At 37.3% G+C, this 27,939-nt stretch overlaps 1 protein-coding gene across 38 annotated transcripts in view; it reads right to left on the bottom strand.

Annotated features, from left to right (window-relative positions):
- The window catches only part of DST (dystonin), a 283,686-nt gene that overhangs the window by 90,965 nt on the left and 164,782 nt on the right, over nucleotides 1-27,939 (bottom strand). For 15 of the 38 annotated variants that reach the window (XM_015859169.2, XM_032443498.1, XM_032443500.1 and 12 more), the window contains 14 exons: nucleotides 24,500-27,256; nucleotides 20,698-20,832; nucleotides 18,092-18,180; nucleotides 16,973-17,108; nucleotides 10,320-15,911; nucleotides 9,963-10,109; nucleotides 9,578-9,793; nucleotides 9,262-9,408; nucleotides 8,106-8,339; nucleotides 6,142-6,294; nucleotides 4,646-4,879; nucleotides 4,098-4,382; nucleotides 2,142-2,687; nucleotides 612-788 (listed from right to left, as the gene is read on the bottom strand). In XM_015859169.2, the coding sequence (XP_015714655.1) occupies nucleotides 612-788; nucleotides 2,142-2,687; nucleotides 4,098-4,382; nucleotides 4,646-4,879; nucleotides 6,142-6,294; nucleotides 8,106-8,339; nucleotides 9,262-9,408; nucleotides 9,578-9,793; nucleotides 9,963-10,109; nucleotides 10,320-15,911; nucleotides 16,973-17,108; nucleotides 18,092-18,180; nucleotides 20,698-20,832; nucleotides 24,500-27,256 (10,848 nt within the window). Of the gene's footprint in view, nucleotides 1-611; nucleotides 789-2,141; nucleotides 2,688-4,097; nucleotides 4,383-4,645; nucleotides 4,880-6,141; nucleotides 6,295-8,105; nucleotides 8,340-9,261; nucleotides 9,409-9,577; nucleotides 9,794-9,962; nucleotides 10,110-10,319; nucleotides 15,912-16,972; nucleotides 17,109-18,091; nucleotides 18,181-20,697; nucleotides 20,833-20,944; nucleotides 23,960-24,499; nucleotides 27,257-27,348; nucleotides 27,711-27,939 lie in introns of those variants that run through there. The other 23 variants (XM_015859200.2, XM_015859184.2, XM_032443507.1 and 20 more) reach the window with 6 other exon arrangements.

The raw sequence follows: 27,939 nt of genomic DNA, 5'->3' as shown, positions 1-27,939 counted from the left end.
GAAAAGAAAAGAAAAGAAAAGAAAAGAAAAGAAAAGAAAAGAAAAGAAAAGAAAAGAAAAGAAAAGAAAAGAACCAGTTTTTGTGTGCATTGCAAGTTATGTTATACCCATTCTTAATGGGAGATGTAGTACTGGATATAACTGGAGGAGGCAAACAGACAGATCGCACACTGCTGATCTGGTGTGATCCCTTACTGTGGATAATGATGTAAAACAAAAAAGTGAATAGAAGAAAAGCATCAGAGACAACAAATGGCCTTCTTCATCAGGAACTCAGTCACAAGCCTTATCCTCACAGCAAACTGGAATTGCTAAATCATTTAGTAGTTCAAAAACTTGCCAGATTTCACCTATTGTTTGCTAAGCATTAGAAAACACATCTAGCTTCCATCACTGTTAATGGTATCTTCATCTCCCATTTTAATTTCACTCTAGTTCTTTTCAGAGAACATTTTAGACAGCTTAACTTGAGAACTATAAACGTTGCATGCAGACTTGCAAGACAAGAATTTGGCCTGCAGCCACTTGGATTATATTAGAAAATCCAGTTTTTCAGACAGAAAGCAGTTCCTTTTAGGACAGAAGCGCTTCTGTTTTCTAAAGCTTTTCACCTTGGTTTCTTCTAGTTGTCTTTGGAGATTTTTGGGATCCACAGCAATTGGCTCAGATAGGTGTTTGTTCACAGCTACTTCAGAGGCCTGAAGACCTGACAGAAGTCCAGATGAAGCATCTTCATAATGCTGGTATTTATCTGCCAAGTCTTTAAGGTTATTTCCAAGGATGCTACACTAAAAGAGTAGAAAACAAGCATGGTAACATCCAGTACAATACATCTGTATTGTATTTCATAACAATCTCAAATTCATGTTCTCATGTCCTGAAATACTGCATGATACATGCAACACTGACCTAACTGATTTCTGAACTAAGTTAAGACAGTGGGCAGGCTGGACGGTTCCCTCTAGTTTATGTTTCTCAAGAATGATTTAGGATCAATTCACCAAAACAGCAAACTGTACTCTAACCCACTGTACTAGAATAGCATAAGCTTCAGGAAAACTTCTTGATTCTCCAAATTAAAGATTATTTATCAGCATTATGACACCAAAAATACAGGCAGAAAAGGCCAAAAATTTCAGTAAAATCAGAAGGTATGTGTATGCTCATTAAAATCCAGAAAACAGATTTTTGTTTTCATGATATCTCATCTGCGTTGTAAATCCAAAATCATATAACTCCTCCTATTAGTCCTATATGTTAGTGTGCTCCCAAAATACACAGTGAATCATCACACAAAAAGGCCAGCGGAACCATTTCAGTCTCTTCACACACAAAATCTGACCATATCAAGTCATAATATTTATAAACAGCTATTTAAAATAATATTTTAAAAGTTAATTAACATATTTCTATTTTGAACCTAAGATACATTATGTTTCAAAATTTACTTTTGGTACTTGATCACCATCTGGTGGGCAAATATGTAACGCACTCAGTTACAGAAGCAACTAAGGAAGAGCCTTTAGATTCAACATGCAAGCATATAAACTCACATGTGCGTAAATGTATTATATATATAAAGTATATTTGTACAAACAATCTACAACTGGAAAGATTTCACAAAACTTGGAAGAGCTCACTTTTAAATTGTGAGCTTGAAGTCCTTGATTTACCAAGACAAACCAACTTCATGCTGATCTTGCTCTGCATATTTAATGTCAAATACTTAAGGCACCTCTTTAATGTCTATGCTAAATGCATATATGTAAAGAGCAGAATTTGGCAAGTTAACCAAAGTGAGATCAAAAAGTTACTGAGATAGAACTTTTACATGGACAATAGTAAGTTCTTTAAAAAAATAATATCACAATTTTACCTTTACATTCACACTCAAACTAAAAACAAGGTAGAAAATTTCAACCATTCAGAGCTTAGATAGCCCAGCACTAAACTAAGGCAGATCTTCTGGGAAAGCTTCTTGTGGATATGTTTTTCTAGAGGAATTTTGTTAATTCCAGGGTAATTCTTAGTTAAGAAACAAAGAATTTAAAACTTCCCACATTGTTTCATTAACTAACCCCTCTTTATACAAGTTGGCAAAATCATAGTAGTTTTTCCTATTCTGTGTAAATAAAACTTACCTTAGTATAGAGAGATTTAAAACGATCTGAAGCACTATCCAGTTTATTTTGCACTTCAGTATAAGTAGCCGAAGTATCAATGCCATCTTTGTCAACCTTAACACCATCTCTCTTGCTACATGACCTTGCAGCATCCAAAACTCTTTGTCCAGAAATTGTAATATACCGTAAATCACCCTTGTGAGATATAACATCTTCTGAAAAACTCTTCTGCCTTTTCAATTTGATCATTATACCACTGAAGTCGGAAGCACCAGCCTCCAAGTTGTCAAGCTCCTGTTCTGCCTGCTGCAGCCAGGTTTCAAATTCACTATAGTCCGCATCAAATTTCTCAAGTTCTTCTCTCAGAGAATGAGTCATCTTCATCTTCCGTTCTGATTCAGCTAATGCAGTCTCATACTGAGCCTTCAGCTCTTTCATGTTCCGCTGCATCTTCTCTTTTTCTTCAGGAGAAAGGTAGTGTCCTTGCTTCTCGAGTAGTGCCTGAGCAGACTGAGTTGCTATTATGACAGCCTGCTGCTGGGAAATAATTTTCTCGTGTTGAGCCTGCAAGAAAAAATTGAAATAATACATGACCAGTCCATTCTCAACTGATGTCATTGCACAAAAGCTGTCTTGATTTAGCAGAGCGTTGTTAGAGTTCAGGTACTACAGTTATGCTGTGGTTGGACTTGATGAACTTTGAGGTCTTTTCTAACCTGAGCAATTCTATGATTCAATTTAGAATAAACAGACCAAAAGGAATGAAAGCATCAGACATTAAAATGAGTATAAATATTTCCTTGTTCTATTCTGCATGAACAAACATCCTCTTTCAAAGCTTTATTTTTGAATTCCAAGAGCACTGATTGATATCAAATATACTTGGTCATAAAACAGAGAGTTTAACATTGAAGATCAAGAAACATTCTGTGCATGTAAGCTGTTTCAATATCATCTAAAATAAAATGACATAGGAGATACCCCTATGCTAGATAACATCCACATTTCATATTGATCCTACCAAAAAAATATTGTCTTGAAGGCTCTCAACTCCTATGTAAAATAGTTCCGTAAAATGGTCTGGTGTGACTCTCTATATCTATATTATCTGTATTATCTATATTATCTATATTATCTATATTATCTATATTTATTATCTATATTATCTATACTGGATAAAAACCCAGTTGGGCACAGGAAACAATTGTAAATAAACAAATAAATACATAAATAATCATAAAATTGTTCTGAAAAAGAAATAATGTTATTGAAATAAAAAGAAATAAGAAAGGAAGTTCAAACTAACATCAGTAATTAGCAGTATCAGTTTCATCTGCACATCCACAAAACCACACACAAAAGTTGTTCTTGGTTGCTCAACTGTAAATTGGTAAAGGCCATAAAGTGAGCTTTATTACTCTAAGTACCTCCAACTAACTTATCTGGAAAATCTGGTTTTAAAATGCTACACTGTGGTTTTATGTAATTCATCCTTCTGAAGCCTTTAAATAGTGTTTACCAATGTGTTAAAGGGGTAAGAAGCAAAAAAACTACTACTTCATCAAACTGTTATGTGCAGCTGTTGGAAGTCAGTCTTCACAAGCAGGGCATTATATTCGGCCATTACAATGATTTTTGATTTGTGTTTTATTTAGTTGTAGTAATAATGAAAATTTGACAGCACCGTACAAATATCTCACTGTAAAACTTAAGAATAATAGACACCATCAGGATTTGCAAAGTTAGCAATCAAAAATATGTTATTTCTTATTTTGCAGTAAACAATCATGGCAACACTGAAGTACTGACAAATTTGCAATACATTTTGACTACTGAAAATCCTATCACTGTATCACTAGCTTCCCATCTTCTGTAACAAAGTCTATTAAAGAACGGATGTGATTGAATTCTCTCTTGCTGAATAAAGACAGACACACTTAGCAAATAACTTTGGAATAAATCCAGTAGCAGTACCTTGACCTTCTGATACTGCCGGTTCAGATTATCTTCTGTGCTTTTTACTAGTCCATCCACCTGAGTTTCAATGTCTTGCTGAATTTCCAGCAGATTACCATTGACATCATCCTCCTCCTCTCCTTCCAAAGCCTTCACATCTCCCTCTTCAAAGTGTGTTCCATTCTGTTCTATTTTCTGTTTAAATTTCCTGCCATGCTCTGCTTCCTTATCCACATTCGATAACCAGTCCAAGAGGTTTTCTATTGTATTTTTACTTTCTTCCAGCTGCTCTATGGCTGCGACCTACAATGAAATTACACTGTTTCAGTTCAGAAATCTTCTAGGCAGTACATAATACCATATGCAAACAGACTATTTAAAACACATCAACAATACAAATGTGTTGAATGGCATGCATTTTACTGTTTATTCCATTAAAAAAAATAAAGCAGCAGTTTCTTAGTCACCCAAATGAAATACTTTACTTTTCCTCAGTAAATTATATAGCAAATTGAAAGATGAATCCCCTAAAATACATGAAAAGTTTGAATAAAAGCACAAATAACCTTTTCTGTTTCCTGCTTAATTGCTGTTGTCATAGCTTTATCCAGTTCTTTTTTAGATTCTTCTGCCTTTTGGCTAAGGAGCAAACACTTGGTCTTCGCTTCATTCAGTTTCTGTTCAAGAACAGCCTTGTCCTCTTGTGACAACTTGCCTCCATTTTCCTTTAAGAAGTTTTCAGTATTTTTCACAATCTCTGCCAACGTCTGAGCACTTGTTCTCATGTCTTTTTGTATCTCCTTTTGAGAAAAAAGAATCCAAAGATAAATCCATGTTTTTCTGATTAACCTTGTTACAATTTCTCTGTTCTGAGGGTAAACTGCTCCTTTCTAACTTCAGAGAATAAATGCTGTGTTACTGATCAGCTGGTAGGAATATTAGAAAATATTCAGTCCAATATCTGACAGTGTTGCTGCAGCTCATTCTGTCCCTATAGCTTTAAAGCACAGCTAAGAAATTTTAAAAGAGAAAGAAAGAAAAAAAACTGCAATTTGGAACTCTGGTTGCTTACACTTCTATTCAGAAGTCTGAATATTAGCCATTTAGACAATCATGATATTGATAATTGTTTAAGAAAAAATATGTGTATGCTGTATTATTTCTACTCTCCCAAGAATACACCATTTAGGCTCTAAATTCCTCAGACAGTTAAACAGTGTTAACAGGTGACCTGAGGTGTCTATGTTTTTCCACAGAAAAAAGAGTAGAAAGAGAACTTATACAAACTAGGTGTGCTACTTTGAAGATACGTAAAGCAAGGCATGATGAATCAGAAAATTTCAGTCTCTACTAATCTTGATTTGGAGCTCTGTCCTGTAATTACTGAGAACTACTACTAGGGGAAGGAGGATGAAGAAAGTATCAAGTCCTTCTGTCTTAAAACTATCAAAATCAGAGCTAGTGTCTGTCGGGTCAGATGAAAAGCTTATAGATAACAAGTTATTGCTAAAAGCCAAGGTTTTTATAGGAAAACAAAGAAACTGAAAGGACTCTGCTACATAAAACACCTAAGAGATCAAAAGCATTGCTAGAAAAAATAGAACTGTAAGCAAAGCCTTACAAGATAACTCCTCAAAATACTGGAAGCGAGTGTAAACACTCCATGATAGTGGTTATAAAACTAGATACATTACTTTGGCACGATAAAAGTGTAATCTTATCATGCTTGACAGAAAATAAAAAAAAATCTTAAGATAAAGAATCATATAACAGATTACATACTGCCACATGAGTGCTTCTTGAAATATCTAGTACACACATCCTATTCTAGTATCTTCCAGTTTCCAAGTTTCTTACCTCCCACTGGTTCATACTGGAGCACATTCATGGGCAGCAGTTTAAAGGCACATCATTAAGACTTTACCTTTGGTAGGTTAAACAAAGTTATGTTACTCTCCTCTCACTATTCATATTTCCAAGTTCCAGTTATTCAACAAAGAAGCCTAATCACTGTCTTCTGCACTCAGTGTTCCTTAATTTACATAACTAGAACTGCACACACCTCCTGTTTGGTCTGGTATTGTTCTAGCTTAGCCTTGCTGTCTCCAATAACAAGAGACTCTTGCTGCCCAATGAGTCGATTTTCAGTCTGTGTAAGCATATCACATATTTCCTGCAGTTTCTCTTTGCATTCTTGCTGCCGTTCAGCCACATCCTATATAAAAGGCAATTGAACAATGAAACAAAATTTTTTCCACTACATGAACTAATAGACATTCAAATAACAATTAACCTTTGAACAACAACATTGCAAAGCAATCTTTTGGAAAGTATGCTGTAAACATGATAGCAGTGGTACAAATAGCAAGGTGAACATATAGAAGTTATGCATAAACCTCAAATATGTTGTAAGTAAAAGAGACCATGTTTGATGGAATTGCCCAAGAGAAGTCTGGCCATGAACATATGTGAAAGATGAAATCTCCAAACGACAGGAGTGAAAATCCAGTCTCTTTAACCACTTGAAACCTGTGGTAAACACTATTAATTCTGCAAAAAGGATATCAAAACAGAGGTTAGTTGTGATTGTGAGTTAGCTCTTTTTGATATGCATATGTTACCTGAATAGAAAATGCTGACTTCTTAAGCAATAGAAAAGAATAAAACATGCAAGAACATTACTGTTACAACATCCTAGAAAAATATCTACATCTCTCCTCTACTCAATTTTACATTTCTTTGACAAAGTACAGTGGAAGCAAATGTTCTTCAAATGGTAAAATAACTCAAAGCCCTCAAATGCTGAAACACCTTTCATTATGCACAAGCTGGGGGATGAGGTGGCATCTCTGAGTCTTCACATTGCTCCTATAACAGGGGAGGAGATGCAGTCATACAGCAGCATCCTACACTTTTTTACTATCAAAACAAAGGTGGCTGCGGCTATGCCAGCTCAAGACTCAACTGTACCAACTTGACTTGTGGTTTTTCCAAAGTTCACCTCTACCATCAGAAATCTGATTTACTCTTATTTCTATCCCTCTAACCTGTCTCAGTCAAAACAAGCTATGGTAAAAAAGAATTAAGCCAATTTGGTACTTGACCCTAAATACCTAGAAAATGATCACACAAGCAGATGACATAGCAAATCAGAGGAAAACTGTCAGAAGGATAGAAGTGATAAGCAGTGGTGGGATGGTAGGCTTGTTGAGTATTATAGCTGCAGCCAGAAGAGGACAAGAGTTCACTGCTCTATTTAAACAATATGTAAAAAAATAGATCCTAATGCCTGAAACTGTACCTGTGCTAACCTAACACACATTTTCTATGAACTGTGGTTGTACCAATGAAAAACGACAACTCTTCAGACTTAGTAGAATCATAGAGTTTCCTGAGTTGGAAGGGACTCACAAGGATCATGAAGTCCAGCTCCTGGCTCTACATAGGACTACCCAAAAATTCAAACCCAATGTCTGTGAGCACTTTCTAAACACTCCTTGAACTCTGGCAGCTCAAACTGTGTCCACTGCCCTGGGCAGCCCGTTCCATGCCTACCACACCCTCTGGTGCAGAACCTGTCCCCTACCCCCAGTTCTCCCTCCCCTGGCACAGCTCCATGCTGTTCCCTTGGGCCCTGTCGCTGTCACACAGAACAGAGCTCAGTGCTGCCCTCTGATCCCTGTGAGGAGGTGCAGCTGCCATGAAGGCCTCCCCTCAGCTCCTCTGCTCTGGGCTGAGCACACCAAGGGACATCAGCACTCCTCATGTGCCTTGCTCTCAAGACCCTCCACAATCTTCGTAACCCTCCTTAGGATGCTCTCTTACAGCTTTATGTGCTTCTGATACTGTGGCACCTAAACCTGCATCCAGTGTTCGAGGTGGGGCCACACCAGATCAATGCAATCTTTGTAGAACTATGAAGTGAAACTGAGAAGGTAGGAACACACTCAAATACTGCATGCTGATATTAAAATTCCTCACCCATAGACAAAAACACTCAGCATACATTTACACAGAAAAGCAAACCTTCTGATCACCCAGCTCTTGCGCTGCCTGTAACTGAGTCTCTAAACTCTCCACTTGAGATGTTACAGTTTCCTGCACTTCCTGAAAAGATTTCTGAATGGTATTTAAGAGCCTCAGAAGCTGTTTGCTCTGATTGGGAGAAAGATCCTGGGCATGTTCAGAAATGAAGAATTGAACGTCAAATGCTGTAGACTCCAGTTGCATTTTTGTACGAGCAACCTCTGCAGCAGTGTTCTGTAAGTAAAGACAAGGAAATCAATAGCAAGGAGGACAAATTCAGCACAAATAAACCACACAATCACTACTTTCCACACTTAGCTCCTGTTCCAAAATGCTTTTGAGAGACACTTTAGCCACAGTAAATCAAACCCGTGTCAGAATCATTCTGGCACATTCCATTAAGGGATTTGAATTTGTGTATGGCTTGCCTCCAGTGCAGTCCAAGAGCAGATAATAAATAAGAAGACCTTGAAAACATCTTTCTTTTGCCTTCTCATGGATGTCTGAGAACTGTCTGACATTCAACAATAGAGAATTTATGGTGAGTATACACTGACTGAAAAGGCAGGTTTGGTTTAAGTTTCCTTGGTTCTACGTCTAACCTAGAAGTGTTAAAACATTAACTTGAATGTATTCTCATTCTTAACTCCACAGCGAGAAGCTCTATTTCCAGCAGTGTATCAAATTCTGCCCAAAGCTGCACTTCTTGCAACCCCTATGACAATACAACACGAACTGGAACACTGTTAAAGTGCAGTAAAATTATGGGTTGTTTTATTTTTTTACATTTACACACAGAGGTGTATGAACATCGCTAAAAATTCATCTGGTTTGTTTTTCAAAGCTCACTTCACTCAAGTAGGTAATTAAGAGGTTGTGGTTTTTTTTTATTATCTTTCCCTGTCTTCTCAGAAGTTAATTACAGTTAATTAAAATTAATGAAACTTCAGTACAGAACATGGATCTTATGAATAAAGATGTAATATTAATAATAACTCCAAAAATTCTAAGGAAAAAAAGCAAATCAACATTACATGGATCAGTACAATGGCTCATCAAGTAATTGCCTTCCAGGTTAAGGAGCTACTAGCTAGTAGTTCATACTACACAGTAACAGCTGCCAGAAGCACCAACATCTACCATAAAGAATACTTACCTTGAGTAGCTGTAAACTTTGCTTCATATCTTCTATGTCATCAGTATTCACTTTGAAGTCACTTGTGATTTTATCGTGTTCTGTGATCCAGTCTGAAAACGTCTGGAGTTTGCTTAGAAGTTGTTGGTGCATTTCTGCAAGCTTAGACTAGGAAAGGGAAGTTGTGTATTAATTTAAGCCCCTAGAGTCCTGTCACATTTTCTATCACACTAAATGAAATTATGCATGTACTTTATATACAGATTCTAACTTCTTAGCTGAATTACCTTAAGAAAAGCAAGACAAAATGTACAAATGTACACTGATAAAAACATACCATTTCTGAGTCAATAGAACAGACTATTTGTTTTGCTCGTTTTGAAGATGTATCACAGACCATCAAAAATGTTTCCTGCAAGTAGTCATAGCTTATCTTCAGCTCCTTAAGTTTCTCTTCAGGAGTATCTTTGTGATGAAGCTTTAAGAACTCTTCTATCAATTTCATGTCTTTTTTAAGGATAATTGCAAAGGTAGCCAATCCTGATTCAAATGACTACAAAAAGAATATATATTCAAAATTCATTAAACTAATAAGCAAGAAGGACATTACATCTGGTTTACTTTAAGTAAATTTGAATGCTTTCTTTTTTCCCCTCCCCCCATCTCAGGTCTTCTCCTAGCTCCCATCACTGAAGTACAAGCATAAAGAATACTTTACTGACCTCTAGTTCTTCTAATTGTTCTTTTAGTATTTCCAGGTTGCTACTAATAGGTTTCTGGTTTTCTTGGTGTTTTTTCACCTCTTGAAGCACTGCCAAATGCTCTTGTATTTTCTCTCTTAACTTTAAACATTCCTTTTCTCCATCAACCTGAAAATGGTTTTCAACAATAAGGCTTTTGGAACTGACAGACTTGAAAATAGGCAATAAAATTTCTTCTTTTAATTTTAATTTTAATTTATTTTAAATTATTTATTTTTGAAATTATTTTTTCCAGTTTAATTTTTGTCTCCAGCAGTTGGAAAGAGTCACATTCATTTCACACAGGGCACACAACACATACCAGCTGCTGTTTCTTACCTTGCTAGTGGAGCTGTCATCCAGGAGTGTTTCTGTTGTGTAAGCAGGCCCAGTAAAGCTTCTGAAAAGGTTGTCTGTCTTATCATGCTCCTGGTCACTTTTCCAAGCATCAGCTGTGTCATCTACTGATACTTTCTCTCTAGGAATTTCTGTTCCAAATTCTGACTGTTCTGTTGAGAAAAGAGCACAAAGCCCACCTACTTTGCCTTTACCTTCGTGTGTGGTGGTGATGCCAGCACTCTGCAAGCTCGTATGCAAACTACTTATCAGCTCCTCTAATTTCCTCTTACTTTCATCTCCAGATGAATATGACAACATTTTAATAATTTCAGAAAGTTCAGAAGCCATAAGGTTTGCAGTGGGAGTTTTCACCTCTTGTCCTATTTCACTCCTCATTTCATCTGGATCATTCATCTTTTGGTTACAGAATTCCTGCTTCAGAATATCACGAAGAAGATCGGGACTTCTGCAATCAGGCCAAGGCAATGAAAGTGCATCACTGTCCTTTGTGTCTTTGCGTGGTGTGGTATTCATTAGTGCCTGTCTAACAGTACTGCTTGTTTGATTCAGTTGTGACTCACTGGACATGTTGCTTCCAAGCTGGCTGCTTCCAACCATTCTAAGTAAATTCTGCATTAGAATTTTGGTATCAGAGTAACTTAGAGGTTCACCTTCCTGCTTGCAGTAAGTATGCCCCAGTTTTAATTTCCTTTCTAATATATTCTTTAGGTCTTCTATTAGTGTGTCAGGCATTTCTGGTGACTGTGAAAAACCTTTATTTACTTGAAAATCTTTGGAAGGTCCCATTTCATTTTGTAATGATTCCATGCATAATTGTTTTTTGAAACCATTTTCAAAGGAAGAAGTCTCGCTGGCCATGAACTTTTCTCCCTTTGTGTTTTTCAATGCTTCCAATTCTTTCTGGGCAACATTATTCCAGTCAGTCTCTGTGCTGCTCAAAATTGCAGAAGAGAGATCAGTGGAATGCATATGATTGCTAGAAGGCAGCGTTTCAGTCTTATCTCCTGATTCTTTTGCATCCTCAGTGCTTCCCAAGGCACCTGCTCTTATGAGGGCAAATTCATTATCATTGCTGTTCTTATCTTCTGAAACGTCTTTAAGAATATTGTTAGCACTCTGACAGACAAATGTCTCCTTAGCCGTGCTAATTTCCTTTGGCTTCACTGAAACAGCTGGGGGGAAGGAGTATGCGTTAAGTTCACTCGAATGTACTTCTTCCATATTGAGCAGAAAATCTTTTTCATTCTGTATAATATTTTTCACTTGTTCTATGTCTTTAAGGCAACAGGATTCCGTTTTATCCAATTCTGAATTGTTTTCTCCTTTTAAGCTTGTTGTACATTGTTCTGGAGAAGATGAAATATTAAAATCTCTCCTAAATTCAGCTGATATCACACCTTTTCCAATGTCAGGCCAAGACTGACCAATATTTACTTTTTCATTATTTGAAACAGTTTCTGTATCAGCTTTAATTGTTGATGCATCAAATATTTCCCCCAGACTTTCCATATGAATAGGACTTTCATTTAGCTCCACCAAACTACATTCCTTTATATCATTTACTCCATTTTCTGCTAAAATTTCAGTATCTATTTTTATTTGACCACGCTTCTTGTCAGTAACTGGATGTACTTGGCCACAAAGTGAATTAGCACCATCACTGGCATAATGCATATCCGTGAGGAGTTTACTGTCTTTTTGGGATGAACTTGCCTTTAGTTGGTCCATATATATAGTTGGTCCAAATAATGCTTCTTTTTGTTTTTGCCAATGATCTAAATGTAATGTTGGCATGGTACTACAGCTTCTGTTCATGCTGTGAGTAAAGTGTTCTGATAGAAGCAAATCGGTCTCAGCATTTCCATCATCATCACCAGTAGCTTGCTTTGTAATTAGGAAGGGAGTTACACTAACGTCAGATATCACAGTATCATCAAGAAGGTGTGTTTTATTATTTTTTTCACTCTTACAGGATATACATTCGGTGCCAAAGGTATTTTCAGACTGCCCAGTAGTATCTTCTGACACATTTTCACTTGTGGTAAAAGTTCTGTAGTCATTTTCTGGTTTTTGTTCCATTTCTTTTTTGCCTGTACATGGAAGATCAACACATCTTTCCTCAGAGATATCTGATGCAGTTTCACATTTTCCTAAAGATTGTTGTCCATCTCCATGATTAGACAGGAAATGCAAATTACACTCTGTCTTTTGGCCTAAAGAATTGCAAGAGTCATCAACATTCTGATTATTTTCCTCACTATTTTCTACATTCCCTACTGAATTTAACATCTGATCATCCTCGTTTTTACACAGATGGTGTGAGTAAGAAGTATCCATTTCTTCTTCACTGTCAGACTCAGTATCAGAGTCATCATAACTATCATAATCCAGATAGTCATAATCATAGTCTTCCTCTTCCTGTGTTCCTTCCAATTCATACTCATAGTGGTCACTTTCTGCTTTCATTTCATTTTCTTCATTTCTGTCTTGCTGTGTTTTTCTTTCAGACCTCTTCAGTAAAGAAGTAGAGCATCCCTCCCTTCTTCCTTCATTGCCCAGAGTAACTGGTAATTTTTGTTCCTCTTCAAAGTCCCTTGTTCTTTCCCTTTCCTCTTCAGGCACTGTTTCCAAAGTTTGAGCACTTGGAGAAGCTATATTAACACCCCCAGCTAGGGCTGCCTGATTTACGTCTCTAACATAACTGATGTTCTCTTCGGCATTAGTTGGAAGTTCTTGATAAAAGCTGTTCTCTTCTCTCAGAGCTATCAGACCACCTCTCTCCTCTAGAAAACCTAACCGAACATTCTCTGGCTCTGGTGTATCATCATCCTCCACCTGTAACGTACCAAAATCATCATCATCTTGAGGGATGCCATAGAAATCACTGTAATCAAATTGTGGAGTACCATAGACATCACTGTCATTGTCATCAGCCTGAGGAGTTTCATAGGCATCATCATCATCATCATCAAACTGCGAGCTATCCTCTTCTGAGTCTGCCTCTCCACATTCATGCTGTGAGCAGCTACTTTCAAACTGTGGGATAATATCACTCCCTTCTATTGATGAGTCAGAACTACTGTCCCCTAGTAATAACTTCTGAAACACAAGATTGTTTTCTTCTATTGATAAGCCTTGTGCTGTGCTGTCACTGACCCCCTCAGGTGGTCCATCATGTGTAAAAGTACTGGCCTCCAACAAAGGCCTCCACTGTATTTCTCTACTGTCTTCCAGACATAGCTTACTCTGGAAACCAGTAGTACCATCCAAAGACTGCCTGCCAGGTCTGTACGGACAGCTCTCTAGAGATGGCCTGTTATGTACATCAGTGTAGCCCAGCAGAGGTTGTTCACTATATCCATTACCTTCAAACTGTAGTGTGTCACCACACTGACTATCTGATTCTTCTGGAATTTTGTATTCAGTATCTGTGTTGAAGGATGAACCAAAACCTCCCTGAAAGTCATCTTTCTCAACATTACCCAGTGCTGTTCTACAACTGTCAGCTTGCAATATCTGAGGTTTGTATTTCATGCAGGTCTTTTCCAGGTCTCTCCAGATTTCATTATCTGACAAGTCATCCACACTCAAGGAATTGTATGAGGTTTTATCATTCCTGTTTTCCTTACCCAGATTATCTGTTATAACAGTCTCTTTTTTCTCTGTGTCTGACATAAGATTTGGATTTGAGTCATTTGGAAGAACTCCTTCAGTGCTTCCTGAATTTGCTTCCAGGTCATTACACTTACACGGCTCTAATGGTGTCCACTCAGAATCCTCTAGAAGACTCTCAAGTGCATTTCTGTTCCTGAAATTTTGAGTGTTGCTTTCTACATTTTTAAGTTCTGCAGGTTTACTTAGCAGCATCTCCGGTGTAAACTGTGATTGTTCAGTATCACTACCATCGCAAACATCTGATCTACACATATCTTTTCTCTGTGAACATGTATAATTCCCCAAATCTTCAAACTGAACTAATTTCTTGTCATCAGAGGTATTTTCAACACCTGAAACACCACCTTGAACACTGCTTGTCATATTACTGAAGTGGACATCGCCAGCTGACTTTAGATTAACTCCTTTCGGACTTATGTATTTGTTGCTGAAAGCCATTTCTGACACATCAGTACTGTATGCAGAACTATCACCTTCCAGAAACATATTGATAGCTTCCTGCAATTGTCCATCATATAACAGAAGTCTTCCTCCAGTGTTTGCATCCATATAACTATTAACCATCAGGTATGATATGAACAATTTCTTAGCTTGGTCTGAATTACGGCATGCAGGATCTTCTGTGCCAGAATCTTCATGTTCCTCTTCACAGTCATGAAATAAAGATGGCAGGACTTCATATGATGATAACCATTTTGCAGCATTTCTACAAGGGGATTCTAATTCTTCTACACTGGGCATTTTATCTGGTAAAGTCACACTGTTCAAAACAGATACAGTATTGATGTCTATTAACCCTGACTGTGCAGCCTCGTCTAGACTGAGTACTTCACAAGTTTCTGGAATGTAAAGTGCAGCTATTTTCTGCCTGTCACTCAGTATTTTGAATGCCAGCTCATTTGTTATCATTTCTTGGTGCAAAGATGTTGATATGGGGAATATTTCACCTGTGTTAGGCCATATTAGTCCAACAAAGCCTCTCTGTGCTTCTAATACCAGCAGTGCACTGGTAGATGATATTAAATTGCATTGTATGGCTTCGTCAACAGTCAAGCGTTGCCCAGAATTTGGGCAAAGAATTCCACCAGTTTGAACTTGATGTGTGAATATCCCACAAGCAGTGTCCTGACCTATTATCCCTTGACTAACGGCCTCTTCCACAGTCATTCGCTTCCCTGACTCAGGGTCAATTATACCTCCAGATATTATCTGAGCCCCCAGCAGCCTAAACATTGTTTCCCTGTCAATGAGTCCCTCATGGGCTGCCCTCAAAATATTTATTTTCCTTCCACATTTGAGTATGATTCTACCTTTTTCTTGTGGTTTCACTGGTAGGAGTCTTAACCCTGTTTCATCATGTATTATGCTTCTATGAAGCATCTGTTCAAGGGAAATCTTTTCAGCACAGTTAGGGTCTATGAGATCTTTACAAGTGTCTTGCCTCTCCAGAAGCTTTGCATATAAGACTGGAGAAACCAGGTTTCTCTGGAAAGCATTCTGTAAAGTCAGGTGCTCTCCAGTAGATGGCAAAATCAAGTGCCCACTTGAAAGCTGATTCTCAAGAATTTTAATAGCCAAAGGTTCTGAAATTAGACCTTGTTCTAATGCTGATACAACTGGAAGATTTGATAATGTTGACTCTGAAATGAGCTTCTTTGCGCTATTTAATTCCTGCAACTGCAATAGAGTCTGCTCATCAATTAGGGCACAAGTTTTAGCTTCTTCCAAATCATAACATATTCCTAATTCTGGAGAAATTATTCCAGTAACAATCAGCTGATTCTCGAGCAACCTAACTCCAGTGTCATAGTCTATAAAACCTTTTAGAATAGACTGAAAAATGGAATGGACTTCTCCAGTTGTTTGGTCAATGACACCAGCAATGACTTTATGCACCTAAAAAGAAATATAAAAGAACAGGTATCACTATTTTTAGACTAATTTTAAAGTTTCTTTTGATTTTGAATGCATGATAAGCATAAGAACTTGTACTTACCAAGACTGGAAGAATGCTGTGAATGTTAGCAGCTCAAACGCACAAGTGATCTATGTCAGTCATTGAACAGCACACGATGTGATAAAAGATTTAAAATCAACATGCATCTGTGAATTGAAAACCTATGCTTTGCATACATAAATAGGGTTAGTGAAAGACAATAGAAGAGATGATTGCAGAGTGAGCAAATAGAACATATTACCTGAAAGGCAAATTTTCATGCTCTAAATGTCTGTGAAATGTTAGAACTTCAGAAACAGTATGTGATTCAAAACAACCATGCTATTCATGTTTACAGCATACAGCACTCCTGTGTATACACCCGACATCAGATATTCTAGCACCAAATAATGCTTTTAGTTTGCATGGAAAGCATGAAGTCAGTCTGGCAACACTATTTAAAATTATTAAACAGACACCTTTTCTAAACAAGAAAATTCATATGCAACATTTTTTTCAGAAATCCATATTTAAGATTGAGATCCATTAGCAAATGGATTTAGTGTCTCAGGGTCACTAACACTATGCACTCCCATTTTTATATCCAGATAAATTTTAAGAAAAACTGAAAGTAGATTTCATCTGGGGACACTTCTGAAGGATATATGGGAAACATTAACATGTTATTTTATGGTGTCCTTTCTGCAGCATGAATACAGACTTATGTAGCAGTCAAAGAATGGCTTTTACGAGAAGAGTTAAGAGATGAATGCTTATCTTTCTTCATGCAAGGCACACATTATCAAGACTCTTCACAAAAAACCTGATGAGTAGAGTATTCATATGCACAGGTAAGGTAACACGCAATATTTCATAACAAATACACAAAACTTTGTCAGTTAAACCTTAAAATCCTTTGCACACTGTTAATTGCAGCTTCATTTTTTACCCATCACATATGGTTTCAAAACCATGCAGTAAAACTGAAAAGACCCAGAAATCTCAGTTTCCATCTTGCTACCTTTTCTTCCATCTTTTCATCATCCAAATACTGTGCTTCTTGCAGCTGCTTCAAAGCTTCATTGGATAACAAACTGTAGCTCTCCTGGAGGGATTTGACTTGCTTTTCCATTTCACCTCTCTCTTCATCTGTCATTCTATTAAAAAAATAAACAAACAGACAAAAAAATAAGGAGGAGATCTCTTGAATAATTTGTAGTCTGCTTACCATTACATTAAAAATAAAAGGGGAGGGGGGTGGGGGGGGAGAAATTGATAAAAGTAATCTGAAAAAAATAAAGCTTTATTATTAGCTACAATCCACTTATAGCTTCTCACGTAAATATAAGAGGTTAAATTAATCTACAGTTTACTTTGAATTACAGCAAAAGATTTTATCATTTGCATGTTCCCTTGCCAGCTTATCACCTGTGAAAGATGGGTAACATGTCTAGCAAGTAGTCATGAAGCACCTCAGCAATTTGCTGGTGTATTAAAATCACAGACTCAAGGAATCATTTAAGTTAGAAGGGACCTTTAAAGGTCATCTGGTACAACTTCCCTGCAATGAACAGGGACACCTGGGACAGCTGCAGCTAGATCAAGTTGCCCAGAGCCTGTTCCAGCCTGATCTTGAATGCCTCCATGGATAGGGAACCAACCACATCTCTGAGCAACCTGTTCCAACACCTCACCACTCTTATTGTAAAAAACTTTTTTTATTTTTCAAAATCTCCCCTCATTTAGTTTGAAAGCATTTCCCCTTGTTCTGCCACAGACCCTGCTTAACAGTCTGTCCCTGATAATTTTAGGTGAAAATAAACAAATTTGAGATATAAAGTTGAAATGCTGATTTACTTTTAATTATTTTGACTTCAAATAGCAATTACGACCCAGCATCCCTTAGGCTGACCAGAAGTTCAAAAACCTAATCAAATTCCTGGAATAAATAAAACTTGATCAACCTTTAACTAGAATGGATGACAAGGTTTTATTAAAAACCAGAAAAATAACAACAACAAAATTTGACATACATACACAAAGCATAATTGGAACTATAGTACATGAATATGTTTTCTTTTTAAGCGAGCAGTATGTACTGATTCTGTTAATTTATTAGAAAAATAAAAGTATGGCTTACTTGTCACTGTGTTTAGCTAAAAATGCCTGAGTAGTCTGCAGAGCCTCAGCTATTTGTTCTTTTTTAGCTGACATTTCTTCAAGGGAAATCTGAAAAATAAACAATCTGTGCTCAGGACTTAACTATGCGAGAACATAAAAAGAAAAGCAAACCAACAGCACAATATTTCTAAGTGTGACAGAACTCAATAGAGTAGGAACCTGAAATTAAAAATAAGAGAGAGAAAAAAAGCTATTCATATAACCATCATGAAATTCTATCATTTATGTATGAATAAGTCATTGTACTTGGTCTTTTGGTAAAATAAACTGAGTTAGAAAACTATCTGGTGAGATGAACTGAATTTATTTCAAATGTTACTAGTTTAAAACTTAATCATTTAAAGCCACTGATTATCTGGCAAAGTTCAAAGTAAATTTATAAAGATATGTATGTAATGGCCATGCTCAAGATGTTGCACACCACTAAAGTAACTTTTTATAATACAGAAGGCCACAAACTTCATGGAATTCAATGACAGACAAATACAATATTAGATACTCAGAAAAAAAAAAATGAACTATTTATTAATATTAATATTCTCCCCCTTATCATTTGTGTCATTCCCGCTCAAGCTCTAGTTCTGGCAGAGGAATATGCAAGAATTTAATCCTTTAAGTTTTCTGAGAAACTGCCTGCCATTCTTCAGATAAAAGCACTAGTTTTAATTTTGGTGAAAGAAAGGGGAAGTATCCTGGGGAAGGGGGGAAAGGGGGGGGGCAGACAGGGAAAGGAGGAGTGACTAGGGCTTTGTTAATGAAGGAGGGGTAAGTTCAGTGCAGATGCTAATACAGCTCTGGGAAAGTGCCTAGGAAGAGCATCTGTTCATGTTGGTTGGGACACAGATAATTCTGTCTTGATCAGTATGTTTTGAACATACTACGTTGGTGCATTCACTACCAGCAAGTCACAATCCCACTGTTCATGATGCTTGGACGAAAACAGACAGCAAGCACAGTATGCCTAACACAAGAAGACATGAGCTTTGATCTTCTCAGGGCACTGGTATCACTGTGACCACTGTACATGTTATATCGCTACTGGCAGCAGCTTCTCACTCCGTCTCCCAGTGGCTACACCTCAGAACACCCCCAATTGTACGTGTGAAATGTGATTCAGCTAACATCAGCTATCAAAACAAAACAAGAAGAAACCCTATGAAAACTAGCTAAGCAGGTTTGTACCAAGCATGTCTAGGCATCCATGCCAGCAAGTGAATTCAAAATTAGGCAACTTTGGATGGTGCCTGCTATCTTACAGGTTGTAATGGAAACACCTTCAGGAAACAGCTGCCTCCAGATGGCAAGAGGAAGCCAAGACAATTAACCCACATGTTACTTCTTGAGGGCTCAAACTGTACTGGGAAGATGCCAGTGTATCTGTCATGGTAGGCTTAGATGCTCCAAGGAGTAAGGTGCTGGCCCAACAATGACAAAAGTTTTCACCATTGTCATCAACAAGAGAAGCAAAAATCCAGTACTGAATGTTTTCTGTCAGTTACAGAACAAGCACTGGTCCCTCAAACACACCTGCTCTTTTATACTACAGAGCACATCCTCTACAGACAAGCAGCATGACAGCACCAGCAGCAGCTGGGGACTGCACGGCTGTCTGACAGCAAGTTCGAATTCTACAGCCTTGACACCAATGCCAGTGTCCAAAATAAAAACACAGGAACAAGTTTCTTGAAAGATGTGCCAAATTCAAGAAGAGCCAAACTATTTCTGAAGGATGTGATAAAGATACCACTGTGTTTCTGTGCTGCTCAGTGTACAGGTAGGCCTTTATTTCTGGAAATCCCTTCAGGTGTCGCTAAGCTATCTTACATGACAAAGCTAGCAAGGCAACTACCAGAAATGATATGAACCTTCAAAGATGGAAATTGACAGAGTAACAACTATACAGATAACCATAATAGATCTGCCAAACATAATGGATGTGACACAGACCCCTCCATCAGCCTGTTGAATAGTGTAGTAAAATAGGTAGTAAAAAGGGCCCCACTAACACCCTCTGCATGCCCTAAGGAAGCAGATTTGAAGAGGAGTGTACGTCTATTCAAAAACTTTCAACTACTGTCTCATAAGCCATCCTGTAAGAACACTTGAAATAACTTAATTCATTAAAAAGAAGAAACTTGGCCCAAAGGACTCTCCTGTGAACTTTCTCCATCTCGGTGCCAGAGTAGAAGTCACCAGGCTTATTTACTGAACTACTGCAGGAGGAAGCAGCAGACCTACAAAATGCTGTCCTGTTGGGATGCACTGTCCCTTTACAATGCTCAAACCATGTTGTGCAAGTACAGCTTCTCTAAATTAACATTTTGCACTGACAGAATATACTTGTGATGTGAAAGGCAGCTTGTACTTGCTCCTGAGTAATGTTTGTATCTCTGAGCATATATCTAATCCTCCACTCACAGCCAAACACAAAATCACATTTTAGCAAAATGTGGGTGGGTGGTACAGAGAAAAAAAGAATATTTTTGGAATATTTTGTCATTTTAATCAGTGCAAAAAAAAAGCTGAAAAGGGGAAGTGTTATTTTACTGAAAGACATCTGTGTACCTGCTGCTTAGGCAAATCTGTCTTTTCAGCCTTTTCTCCTCCTTCTTTGCTGAGTGTCTTGCTGAGGTTTGACACCCATTTCAGTAAATCCCCAGCCTTCTCAACATGTTCTTTTTTCTCTTCTTCCATTGACCTCTGATGAGCACCACAAATTGTAAAATACATGCAAATGTAAGTTGTTGGAATACTTAACATTCAAGTCAACAGAAACACAGTTCTACCAAAATGGCAGTATTACCACATACCCTTAAAGTGATTTTTTTTTTATTATTACCACATGCATTACTGCAACACTTTGATGCAGGAACAAAAATGCCACACTGTTATCAACATTAACAGAATAATTCCTCAAAAGATTTCTAATTAAGATGCTTATTCATACACATGTACATTCATTACAAAATGATTGATATAAAGAAAAGCACAGCTTCCCAGCAATTACTCAGCAGATGAAATCTAAACAGTATTTGCATATAAAGTATCTCTGAATTGCTGCCTTTGCATTACCCTCAGGAGCAGATATCTACAGCCAGCACAGGATAACAGCATCAGCAATCTATGGACATGGATTACTACATTACAGCTCAGAAGAATACATTGCTTCTATGTCTACAGAAACAAGGACAAGAAAAGTAAAATAGTCTTTTTCTGCATAGGAAAATACATATATTTTTCATAGTAACACAACATGTGAGTGGCTTGAAGTTTAGCAAAACACAGCTAAGCCCTTCCATGTGCAACAAGCAAAAATGAAAATCTTTTATTTCAATAGATTCTTTTTAAACTGGATATGCAATTGTAACTCATTTGCCTATTAGAGTATAAAAAAAAAATATTGTTGTTACCTGAAGTGTAGGAAAAAAAAATAAAATTAAAATATGAAATTTTATTATGTGAGTAGCCCTTTGTAGTAGCCCTTGTATGAAATACTGCATTGTCTTAATTCACAAAATGGGCAATGTCTTCAATTTTTAGTGGAAGAATCTGATTCTTTCCCACCTAAATGTATGCATTTCACATATATAATAGCCTCACCAATTTATAACTTCCAGTTAATAATGCCTACATGAAGGTCATGTCAGATAAAGCCTTCAGGTATACCCTGAACACACTCTACTGTTTGACATTACAAACATGCCTTACTTTACTTAATGATTCACACTTTATAACGAGTAATATCTAATTGCAGTTTACCAGTGTATACTAATTAGCTATTTAAACTAATTAGTTTTAAAGCAACTACATTAGACAACATCATCTACAACTTTTATAGAAGTCATTGTAGATCTTTTCCTCAACCTGAACTGATTTTAAATCAGGCCCCAAATGAGTACTATCCTGCCTACTGTGAAGCATAATACAGACTAGAAATTCCTGTTTTCACGGGCTGAGATGCCTCTAACAGTCGTAGTCCAGTGTGGCAATCAAAAATAGCACTCTCTAAAGCTTCTTTGTAGGTTAACTTCTTCTTTGTTTTGGGGCATGTTATAACTTTAGCATACAATTCTTCATCTTTCACCTTTGTAGCTGTGACAGCATCGATAACACCACATTTAATCCCATCTTCCATTGTCAACCTGGAATGAGATTTCGGATCTATCAACCCACCAGTCAGGTACTGATACTCCAGGCAGCGCATACCCATTTCTTTATCTAGGGTATTCGTACTCATAGCTTCAACAGCTGACATAACTGTATTCCTTACAGGGTGAATGATCCCAGTAAAGATTAGTTCACACTGCTGAATCTGCTTGGCACAACCATCATCTATTAATTCCCTTTGCAAAGCTTCTGAAACACTGTACTTTTTCCCAGTAAACGGATCAATTACGCCTCCTGTGCTAACCTGAGCTTCAAGACATCTGAGGGCTGTAACTCTATCTACCAGATTTCTGCGTGAGGCTTTTAAAACTGGAATTCTTTCATTGGTTTCAGAAAGCCAAAATCCTGCAATAGGACTGTTTAGATCTTTCTTTGGTTGTGAAGTGCTAAGTAAAATATCACCCAGCTCATTAGCTGTGATTAAGCCCTCTTTGTATTTATTGACTAATGCTCTGTCAATTCTACCCTGATTTATGGTCTCCTCAATATTAAACTGCACGCCAGTTTTAAGGTCTGTAAGCAAAATAAAAGAACTGCCATCTGAATCAAAACATGTAGACTCCTTCCAATCAAATTCCTGCTTTGAAAGTTCAAGATACGTAGCTTTATCAATGCTTCTTTTTATATAAGCTTCATAAGAAGTCATTTCAGCTCCTGTTTTGATGTCTACTACAGAAATTCTGTGACTTTTCTCTGCTGATGGGCTGCTTATTCTCCTTTCACCAATTGGAAGCAGTAAACAATTACTGCTAACACTGAACAAGCACATTTTCAGCAAATCACAGTAGTACATAGCTTTCCTGTTGTTTGGATTCTGAAAACATTTTGCGTTACTAGAAGGCTCATGCAAAAATTTCAATATTGTATTATTAAGCAAACCAAGCTGCACTGCAGCTTCTGGAGGTACACGAACACTTCTTACAGGGTCAATAACCCCCCCAGTTGCAATTTGAGCTTCAAGGATATTTTTACCCTTTTGTCTTTCTAGAAGTCGAGATTCCATAGCTTGGTACACAGATACCACTTTACCAGAACAGCAATATCCCAAAACAGCTTTCTCTGCCTCATGCAGTCTGCTCTTGAATTCACTATCTACAAGCCCTCTAACAACTGAATCCTCAACAGAGAATTTCTGACCCATTGTAGGATCAATGATGAAACCAGTAGCTGCTTGGGCCTCTAAAAATGCTAATGCCAATGCCTTCCCTATGATTCTTCTTTTTGCTGCTGAAGAAAAAGACAGTATTTCTTTGCTGGATTCAAGGTACACTCCAGCTATAGCTGTAGGTTTAGTTAAAAATTTTTCAAGACTTTTCTGAACCTCCTCAATAGTTTTCTGCCCTGAATGGAGATGCTCAACAGTAAGCCTGTCTAGAAGTTTAACTTCAATCAATTGCCTGGCAGTTACATCATGTCGAAGACCTTGAAATTTAATATCATCATATTCTTTCGGAAAACATTCCAACTGAGTAGCGTCAGCAACAGTTCTCATAATCTCTTCTCCTAAGAAAGAATTCATCTTTGCAAAGTCTTCTCTCCTAAACCCTTCAGATGCTTTGTATCCCTCAAATATTCTCTCTTCATTACCAAAGGTCTTGCCATTTTCTTGTTTTAATGTTGTAACTTCAACATGCATGTCATACTGCTTGTTCTTCGCTATCTGTAAATAGGAATTTTTATACAGTGAGAAATAGATTCACAAAACTTGCCTGCACATAATTCACTTCTAAATCCACCACCAGAGAAACAAAAGGGAGAACCTGAATATATTAGGAAAGAGTACTGTTATTAGCATTGAAAAGCACAGAAATATAGATAGCTTGAGTTTAGAATGCATTCACCATTTCAAATATTTATTCAGCAATCAGAATAGGATTAGACTAAACAACAGTATTTGCTGTTATTAGATGAACTTAGCGCTGTTAAGCAAAGCTCGTTTTGACAAATGATAACACAATGGTGTACGTGAAATCTTATTTTCAACAAACCACATAGAACAATGTGTTTCCTAGATGTTAACAAGCCTGATAAGCCAGGCTTAATTAACAGTTGTGTAAAGTGAAAATGACAAGGTTCCCTTCACCAAGGTATATAAGAAACATGAGAGAGAACAGAGAATACTGACAGAGCATAACTAAAGAAGATAGAATAGTAAAAGCCACCACTAGGAAGGCAAACCCTCACCAAATGTATTGTATACCTCCAAGGGATGCACTTTTACTAATCCTAATTCAAGTTTCATGTCTTCTCCACGTCTGGAAGTGTGTAGGTTCCTGTTTCTCAGTTTGTCTCTTTCAGATATTCCAGTGGTTTCACTTGATTTATCAAAGGTTATCTGAAACTCTGTACTTGTTTGAGAAACAAACTCTGTAAAAGACTGTGCTCTTGCATCTTCTAGTGATTGATTTATTCTTGACATCTGGAACTGCACCTCCCTTGGTATTGTGTCATCAGCACTCAGATACAGTGTATTTTCTTCTATTTGATCAGATTTAAAACCAGTCCTCTCCTGTTTCTGCCTTAACAAAGGTGAACAAGGTTTTACACGTGAAGGATGCTGTTCAAATTCTCTAGATGAGGTGTCATTCAGGTAATTCAATTCATTTCCTCTTCTCTCACAGCTCAATCTAAATCCACTGTCTTTGATTTTATTATCCTGTTGAACTTCATTTTGAAATAAAAGAAACCTATGCTCACTTTCCTTGACCTGCAGGTCCATCTTCTGTTTCACATCCTCAACCATGCGTTTCTGCACTTCCAACTCTTCCTCAAGTTTCCTGCACTTCTCATGATAGTCCATTTCAGCATGCTTTCCTTGCTGTAGTTGTTCTTGACACTTTTTAAGCCTTTCTTGAAGATCTTCAATCTGTCTCTTGTACAGCATGATGCTTTCCTCAGCCAAATGTTTTTCTTGTTGAAGAGCAACACACTCTAACTTTATGCCAGAAATGTCCTTTTCTGTGATGCTATGAGATTCCAGCAATTTTTCCACTTTTTTCCTAAATTCCTCTGCAGAGTGTTTAAATTTGATTGATTCTTCCTGAAACAGAATCATTTTCTTGCGTGCCATTTGTTCATCCAGAGTCTTTTGATGCAGTTCATCCTGTAATTTTTTTAATTTACTACTTAGCTCTTGTATATGAACTTCTTGCAGCTGTATTTTCTGCTCGTTCACTCTCTTTTCTGTAGTTAGAGCACACATCTGGGCATTTAGATTTTTAATCTCCAGGTCAGTGGTTAGGGCAGAAGCATTTTGTTTATCATATTTTTGTTTATATTCACTAACTAAGTCTTTTGTTTTAGCAAGATCATCCTCCAGGCTTTTGATTTTAGATATGAATTCTTGCTCCATTATTGTTTGCTTGTGCAGTTGCTCATTTGTTGTACGCAGTTGCTCTTTGAAACCATCTGCTAGGGTTTTTAATGCATCATTTTTCCTTTGAATACTTTGTTTTTCCAAAGTCACCTTCTCTGACTCAGATTGAATTTGCTTCATCTGCAGTTTTGTTTCAGTATTCCATTTATTAAGATCCTCTATCTTTCGTTTTAGTGTTTCTGATATCTGATTGCTTTTGGTTAATTCATTCTTCAGTATCTGAATTTCCTGCAGGTATTCTTCTTCTCTTTTTGTTTTATGAAGTAATTGTTCCTGAATTTTCTTATACTGGTCTTGAAGGTAATTTGCTTCTCCTCTGCATGACTGCATTCTGTGTTCAGCTGCCAGTGTCTCTTTTTGAAGAGAGCTGATCTGTGAATTTAATTGTGTGATAGTGATTTCAGTTTTTGCCTGTGATCTAGTTAATTCCTCTACTTCTCTTTTTAGCTGCATCTTTTCCTGTTGAACAGATTTTAGTTCTTCCTGATAGTTCATCTTAATTTGCTTAAGATCTATAGCTTCTTGCATCACCTCTTCAGCTTTACTTGTGGTTCTACGTAGTTGCCTGTCAAGTTCTTTTAACTGTTGCAGATAGCTCTGCTCTACTTGGTCTTTTTCTTCCAATTTGATTTTTAGGCATTTAAGTTCACTATTGGCTTCATCTAATTTCTCTTTTAACAAACGGGACATTTCTTCTGTAGATGATTTCTGAAGCTCGATTTCATTTAGTTCATATTTGAGGTCTTTAATGGTTTTATCAGCTTTTTTGTTAGCAAGGATTAGCTCATCCACCTTCTGCTTAAGCTCTTCTACTTTTTTCGCTTCTTGTTTCTTCTGGAAACTTGCAATTTCAGAATCAATCCTACACTGGCTGCCTTGCCCAGCTGTGTAATTTGGCAGGGAAGTTTCTCTGGTCACAGTGTACCTGCCTTCAAAAACTTTCCTGCTGGTTTCAGTCTTCTCTTTTTCTTGCAGCTTTATTTCTGATAGATTCCCTTTAAACTCAAGATCTTTCTCCATTTGCTTTATTAGTTTCATAAGTTTCTCTTCTCCTTCTGTCTTTTTCTTCAGCTCCTGCATGAGGTTTCTTTTTTGCTGCTCTAAATCATGCAGATTTGTATCTTTTCTTCTTAGATGTTCTTCAAGGTTTCTTCTGGTTAAGGTGCTTTCCTCTATTTGATTTCGAAAAGCTCGGAGGTTTTCTTCCATTATACTTCTTTGTGTTTCTGCCTGAAAAATGAGCTGCCTTACATGCTCCAACTCCTGCTTTGCATCTGCTTTTTCTTTCTCAATGTTCTCTAGATCCATACGATACTGTTTTGCTTCTTGCTCAGCCCTGGTCTTTTGAAGAGAGATCTCTTGCATATCCTTTTGCTGCTTCTTCCGTTCATTTTCTGCAGCTTCCCTCAGTTTAGGGAGCTCATGTTCCAGTTGGATTTTTTGTTTCTTCACATTCTCCAGCATCTCCTCAAGTGCTTTTACCTTTCCCATGAGTTTTTTGTTCTCATCAGTTGTACTATTTTTCTGTGCCATTAGATCTGAATATGCCTCACGCACAGATGCCTCCTTACTCCTTAAAATCTGTAGAAAAATACATTAAGTTATAATGTAGCTTTTGTAATATGGCATATGAAACATTAGGCTTTTTGAAAAGCAGAATGGAAAATACTTACTCTTCTATACATGGTACGTCCAGAAAGTATGACAAGCAGTTCCCACCACCATCACCTTCTCTTGATACAGTAAGCTTCAGGAAGTTACCATTAGCCAAGTATGAAACCCTTCTAAAAGACATCCACATAACGAAGAAGTCCTGAAGCCACTCACTTCAATCTGATGCCTCTTAGCAGTTACCAGAATCAAACAGCTTGCATATGCTTTTTCTCCGAACAAATAGGTAAAGAGTGAGACAAACACCATGTGCAAGAATTCCCAAGGAGAGAGTACCACTTTTGGATCAGTTCAGTGTGAGATGGAAGAAGTTTCATATGCTCGCAAGCAAAAATAACTCAAGAGAAATTTGGAAATCACCTCCAAGGAAAGAAAAAGTATTTAGAGACAGAATTGAGATGCATCATGACCAGAAAGGGAACTAATCTCCAATAAATCGATGTCCTGTAGTGTGCTCCATAGTCTCAACACCTTCACTGTCTCTGTTGGGGGACTGAGAGCACAGCTGTTCTGCAGTACAGACACAGACCATAAACATAGTAATTAAGAAAATCTTCATGAAAATCAGCGAGAGCAGAGACTTCACATGCTGG

The sequence above is a fragment of the Coturnix japonica genome, chromosome 3 (assembly GCF_001577835.2).
Source record: "Coturnix japonica isolate 7356 chromosome 3, Coturnix japonica 2.1, whole genome shotgun sequence".
Taxonomy (NCBI): Eukaryota; Metazoa; Chordata; class Aves; order Galliformes; family Phasianidae; genus Coturnix; species Coturnix japonica.
The sequence above is the reverse complement of the archived record's forward strand: the minus strand, read 5'-3'. Positions and strand labels throughout refer to the sequence as shown.